This window comes from Notothenia coriiceps, unplaced genomic scaffold (genome assembly GCF_000735185.1).
Source record: "Notothenia coriiceps isolate Sejong01 unplaced genomic scaffold, NC01 NC01_scaffold00031853, whole genome shotgun sequence".
Lineage (NCBI taxonomy): Eukaryota > Metazoa > Chordata > Actinopteri > Perciformes > Nototheniidae > Notothenia > Notothenia coriiceps.
The window spans coordinates 1,076,058-1,082,437 of record NW_011364554.1 but is presented as its reverse complement, the minus strand read 5'-3'; the positions used below and the strand labels follow the sequence as shown (position 1 = coordinate 1,082,437).

The following is a 6,380-nucleotide window of genomic DNA, read 5'->3' as shown; positions in this document are numbered from 1 at the left end:
GTGTGCCTTGGCAGTCTCTGTGAAAGAAGAACTTTCCCTTGGAAGTGAAAGTAAAGCTGCAATGGCTGGTTCTGTGCTCCAGTGTTTGCTGACACTGCAGGTTGTAGTTTTCTCCGCAGATTTGATACCATATATAATACCCTTCAACAAAAAACACCTTTACTTCTAAAAATATGGTATTTAACCATGCAGTTCTATCCCCCTGATGAAACCATGCAGTGAGGAGAAAATAATGGTGTATGAAATGTGTATAAATTGCTGTATTCCCTGACAGAGGCATCACATCACTCTTCTCTCAACAGCGTTGCTCGATTGGCAGACATGTGTTTTGTCTTTTTTTACTTTTATTTATTTTACATTTTTTATTCATTTTACTATTTCAGACAATGACACAATAGGACTAAATAGGCACATTTATCCAATAGAACAATGAAAAACAGAAAGACAATATTATTCTTGGAATAAGGCATGCTAATTAAACACTTAAAGAAATAATTAGACATTTTGAAATGTGCTTTTTTTTTCTTACAGCAAAATGAGAAGGTTAATACCTCCCTTATGTTAAAGTTGCAGCCAGGAGGTGTTTAGCATAGCATAACAGAGCATGTCACAAAAAAAGGCATGACTTCCTGGAGCCTTTATCTCAATGTGAGGGTGCCACCATGTTAATGAGTGAGCTTTATAGGTGCGGGTAAGCAAAATGATTGTCTCCTTTAGACAGAGCCAAGCAAACTGATGCGTTCAATTTGTAACGGTTTAATGACATTTCCCATTTTCTACTCGAAGAAAATTAAGCCGAAAACCCCCTGAAGTAGCATTTCCAATAAGGAATGTTGGGAGTATCTCATCACCCAGACATCAAATTCCAAGATGGCTGTTAAGTAAAATATATCTTAATTTACAGTTTATTAGTATATCTATACACACAATACCGTACAACTTTTATTTGTGGACCTGTTGCTTAAGTGTATGCACAAAATATAATACCTTGTAAACTGGTATTGGTCGCTAAAGCTTGAATGTCTAGAACTGGCTTAGAACTGTTTCTGTTGAAAAGGGTGAGGCGTAATTCACAACTCCAATTTCCGACTTTCAAATACAAATTGAACCCACCATAAGCTTCTGACTAGCTAGCTAAGCTAACCTTCTCCTGGATATGGTTACATATTTAACGGACAGAGATGAAAGTGGTATCAACCGTATTATCTGACCCCGAGCAATTATAAGAACAGAATTTGACAAAAATGTCAAACTATTCTAAACGATACACTGGCTCCATCATTTAAAAACTAATGACAGTGTTATCAATTGTATTGGCTAATGCTAAGTGTTGTGCAAGGGAGTCTAAAGGGGAAGTTCAATGGGATAACACACAGAGGTTCATTGTGAAACAGCGGTTTTGATGTTAGCTTTTGCAAACAGAAGCAGATTTGGGGTGACTTCAGGATGTAGTCATGGATGAGGGGTCATTCCACATGGCAGCCACGTCCCTGAACCTGCCATTGGAATTGTGGGAAAGCAATTGCTATTAGTTTTTCAGCGGACTGTCATCAAAGACTGAAAGTCCTGTTTGTTGAGTTTGTGGCTGCTCTGACATTGATAACATTTGACTTTGAGGTGCAGATATCCTGGGGACATCAGTGAGGGTTGGTTTTTCTCAGAGCTGATAATGTATAACTGGTTTCAGCAGGGAGAACAGGACACAGAGGGGTACAGAATCTAGCGGAGATATTAAAATGAAAAAATAGGTTTCTCGGAATTGTACTGTTCACAATCCAGAACCTGCCCTGGGTCTCGGCTTGGGGCTCAACACATTTCGTCTTTGAGGTAGTTGCTTTTAATTGAATAACATAATTTGATAATTGACTGACTGAACACAGTTTACTTATCTGCAGATTCTGTTCAAAGACACAGCTTACTTGTCTCAGTATTTGGCATTGCTTCCAGGAGCAACTTACTTGCAAAGAGGGTACTAGCTAAAAACTCGATGCATTTTAATGCCTACACTTGGGTTGAAATAAAGGACAAAAGAAAGAAGAAAAAAGAAAAAAATTATTCATCTGCTTGTCAAAACCTGTCAGATATGGTGCTTTTTCTGGCAATCCATCAAGGTATCAATGTCATGAATGTCAGAATTAAACTAGAAAGCTACACAGCTACAGGTTTGAACCTTCGGAATTGTGCCAGATCCCAGCAGATAGGGTTAAAGTTTACCTGGCATTGATGAGATACTGGGCCAAACTGATGTTGGCAGGAGTCCCTGTGATGGTGATCTGGCGCTCCGAGGAGCCCTCCATGGCATTCGCGATTTTGATCTGCGCTCCAGACATCTGTCGGATCTCGTTTATTTTGGTTCCCTGGCGTCCAATGATGCAGCCTATTAGCTGGGGGGAGGAGAGAAAGAATTTGGAGCATTAAGCAATACATGTATCCTCATACCTTAAACATTTTACATTTAAAAAGGTGTTTAATGGGGCATGAAATGGTCTGGGTTCCATTTAAATCCTATCACTACAGAAATCAGGTTTGATTAAGTGTAACATGGTCACTAGATCAGCTGATTGGTGGAATTCTGCTTTACAAGAAGTGGAGTTTGCAGGGTCCTTGTTTGTAATCTCATTGGCTCATTATTTAACATTTATATTTATCGTTTAAAAAACAGGATTGACTTAGGGTACTCTGTGTGCAAATATGTATTTTCTCTTGACTCAATTAACACTTACAACTGCCAACTACCCTGTTCAATTGCAGTGATATGACTGTTGTCTTTGCAACCTTGCATTTTTTGCACAATTAAAACTTTCTTAACATCGTTCAAATGTTGTATGACAATGCCAAATGAAAGACACCTACATTGAAAGGTACATAATGAAAAAACACACAGTATCAGCTGTCTCCAAAAAGCATTACTCACATCATTGGGAATGGCGAGTTCATGGGTACTGGCTGGTGGATTGGCATCCAAACCTGAATTGGGGAGCAATTGGATAAGAAGGGAGACTTGACTAAAAAGCCCACTTTACTTCAGCAGAATTATTTTGAAATTTTGGGAAATACGCTTATTACCTCCTTAGCCAAGAATTAGATGAGAAGTTTTGTTGCACTCTTGACTAAGCGTATTTCCAAAATATCAAAGTATTACTTTGAGAACTTCGTAAGCCTATTTCTCAGCGGATCTTTTTGCTGTTTTTTTTACGCTGTTTCTCTTCATTCTTTATTAAGTCACGTGTGTGATTGGATAGAATGTGAATAAAGTCAGCTAAAACACATTTAAATTAGAGCACATTTTCACAAGAACTCCTGATGATTCAATAAATAAATCCATGTATAATGGTAATTGCCACATCCTAGATGAAAGTAGGGAAAAAAAGAATCAAAATGAAATTATTCATGAGATCCTCAGTTGGGTGAACAAGTTCAATTTGGATGTGGGGGTGATATTCAGTTAGTTAAAACAGAACAATGTGGGCAGCCTATTTCACGGGAGTTTTTCATCTTTAATGGAAAGTTAGGCAACCTAAAAATGTGTCGCCAAGAGATAATGCATTCCTCAATGCATTGTTTGAAAGTCAGTCCCACTGTTTTTTTAGATTGTTCTTTTTGCATACCATTGGCATACTATCAGACAGAGCCAAGAGAAAGATATATACAAGGAAAAAATCAAAGAAGGAGAGAAACCACAGGGGTTAAGTCATGCTGTGCCAAAAGAGATAAGGGCAGGAAGGGAAAGAGAAAAATGTTTCTCAAGGGCCTTGTGGGTACGTACCAGGGAAAGCAGGGGTGGTCTGTCCGAGGGGGGTAAAGGGGGTTTGCTGCATAGCCAACTGGTGGAGCTTGGTCAACTGCTGAAGGGTTAGGAGGGAAAGTAGAACTAAGAGGTTACTGGTACACAGGTCTCACCAAGAAATTAACAGAAACTAAAGTGAAGAAACGGTGAGGAGAAGGAGGCAATGACACAGGGTGGTGGGGGACAAAAGTAAGGGAAAAGGAGGTAAAAGAGAGAGGGTGATTGTCTGTCATGGATTGGCAAATTGCTACGTAATTTGCCTTTTTTTTTCAAACACTGTTACGATCTAAGTTTTGGTTTGCTGTTTTATTTTGAAATGTATTTTGTCCTTGTGTCTTGTCTTGTTTTACTTCCCGTCTCTGTGTTTTCCCGCCTGTTTGATTGTCGAATTCATTACACCTAGTACCAATTTTGTTTTGCATGCCCTCCTCAGCTGTGTCTTGTTTTGGTGATTAGTGTGTATTTATACCTGTCTTCGCTATAGTGTTCTTTGTCAATTTGTCGTCATTGTTTCTTCGGTTTGGTTCCTGGTTTCCTGTCTGTAATATTCTGGATTTCCGCATCCTCCATTGTTCTCCCGGTTTGTTTCTCCTTTTTGTTTGCTACTTTTCCTTTTGGTTGACCTTGCTGGTTCCTCCATTTTTCATAAAGTATTTATTTGTACCAGCTTGAATTCAAAAAATGTGTTTATATTATTATAGCCACCTCTTGAATTCTGCATTTGGGTCCTGATTCCTTTCCTCTTTGACACATATGTCATTTGTTTGTCTTTTAAGAAAATGGAGAGCGAAAGAAGTTCGCTCAAGGGCTCATTAACCAAATGTAGGGAATAATTCATTCCCATTTGCCCCCTCGATTACCATTGTGTCCTTCTATCTGGCACTATGACTCAGAACTGGGAACCTTTGGCTTTACATGCCTGTCAGAGCATCCGCCAACCCTCGACATGGTCACAGGATTTCCATCCCCTGCTGTGGATTATTTCCATCAGCAATGGGGGAAGACGGATGCTTTCAAGCCTTCGCCTCCTTTTAAGAGGAGTTTTAATGAGGGTGGGAGAGGATGTCATGCCTGTACTTGAGTGATTGTGCCGTCAACCACCAACTCAAGCGGCATCAATCAATGCCCAACTTTGAATTAGTGGATCTGACACAAGGTAGATCTTGAGATGCGCTCACGACAAGGACAGATGAAGGCAGATTATTAATGGAGACTACATGGCCCACCAAAAGTAAAAGGGGTGTCTATATCATAACTACCATCAATGTATTTGCCTTTATCGATATCACAAGGTGTCAATGTTTTGTTATCAACCACAACTGGTACGAGTTGTTTCCGTCGGTTGAGCTTCAGTCCACCCATAAAGAACGAGATTAGTTTTCATGAAAGTCGCAATTTATGACTTGCCTCTTAATAGCTTCTAAAGAGCTATTGTGTCCATGACACAACATGTCTGTTACTATTTTGAAAATGTAGATCATTTAGATTTCAGTAGAATTCTTGATTGTATTAGAAAGAGACCGAGAACTCACATCTGGATGGGGTATGGCGTACTGTCCCTGAATTGTGTAGGCCTGAAGAAATGACAGAAAAAAACACATTTTAGCATCTCATTTACAATAAGCACAATAAGATAATGTTCATTCTAAGCGCCATACACACCAGCTGTCCACTTTTAGTTCAAATAAACCATTATGTGGTCTCATTTGCAAATGTTTTGTGTTTCTTAAAATTAGTAAGTGATTTTGTTTGAATGGATATTAATTCTCTAATCAAACTCATCATTCTCATATTCAAGTGATTATGTAAATGGCCTTGAAGAGTAATGGTGCCTTGTTATTGCAAGTGAGTGGCAAAAAAGATACTGTCCGATATGATTTAGTGCATTAGCAATAGTGCATCCAAAACAAACTTCAACATGTGCTTTGTGAATAAAAACTAAAATAAAGTGGTTTGGTTAACTTCAGTTATGTAGATAAGGTAAGTACGTGTATGTGATGTAAGTTAACTCATGTACGTATGTTAAAATACGTCAACGTAGACTTTTGGCTTGACACCGGACACGGACAGCAGTCTAGATAAACTACAGTACTCCATGATTCTTGATCAAAAGTTTCTTCTGTTTCTTTTTGTACGCATGCCTGTTCTGCCCAGCTGTTTTTTTTCCTTGTGATTAGTCCTGCATGTATTTAAGTTCTCTGTAAGTAGTTGTTGGTTGTGCGTCAGAGAGCTTTTTACCATTTGTTTAGCCTTGCCTTGCTCCGTCGATTACCTGCCATTAAAGTTATTTTTCTGGAGAACATTTGAAAATCCTGCCTTTGGTTCCACCCTGCTCTGCTCTCAATCGTGACAGACAGATGTTTTCAAATCCTAGTGCCTATAGATTGGATTTATGTCCATTTATCATCAAATAAAGCAGTTTGCAAAGGTGCCTTAGGCTATGTTCAAAATTACTTCAGTGAACACAATAACATCTGCAAAAAGTCATAAAATCAAAATTCTAAATTAAAAATGGCAGCTGTTGTTGTATAAACACATTTCACACCGTCTGAACATTACTGAACGTTTTAAGCTTCACAAAGTAGCTTTCTAT

At 38.7% G+C, this 6,380-nt stretch overlaps 1 protein-coding gene across 1 annotated transcript; it reads right to left on the bottom strand.

Annotated features, from left to right (window-relative positions):
- Positions 1–308: 308 nt before the first annotated feature.
- On the bottom strand, positions 309–5,380 carry LOC104960467 (poly(rC)-binding protein 3-like). Its single transcript, XM_010788534.1, has 5 exons — positions 5,320–5,380; positions 3,767–3,845; positions 2,915–2,967; positions 2,215–2,384; positions 309–1,496 (listed from the first exon to the last, which is right to left on the bottom strand). Exons 2-5 carry the CDS (start codon positions 3,816–3,818, stop codon positions 1,442–1,444), a joined length of 330 nt encoding a protein of 109 aa, XP_010786836.1. The 5' UTR covers positions 3,819–3,845; positions 5,320–5,380; the 3' UTR covers positions 309–1,441.
- Between the last annotated feature and the right edge of the window lie 1,000 nt (positions 5,381–6,380).

What these genes read in the sequence shown, in the direction of transcription:
- LOC104960467 (XM_010788534.1), bottom strand. Translation starts at nt 3,818, where the DNA reads ATGCAGCAAACCCCCTTTACCCCCCTCGGACAGACCACCCCTGCTTTC. An exon ending in GACCACCCCTGCTTTCCCTG is followed by an intron (nt 2,968 to 3,766) that starts GTACGTACCCAC and finishes TCCCCAATTCAG; the next exon opens with GTTTGGATGCCAATCCACCA. An exon ending in AACTCGCCATTCCCAATGAT is followed by an intron (nt 2,385 to 2,914) that starts GTGAGTAATGCT and finishes TCCTCCCCCCAG; the next exon opens with CTAATAGGCTGCATCATTGG.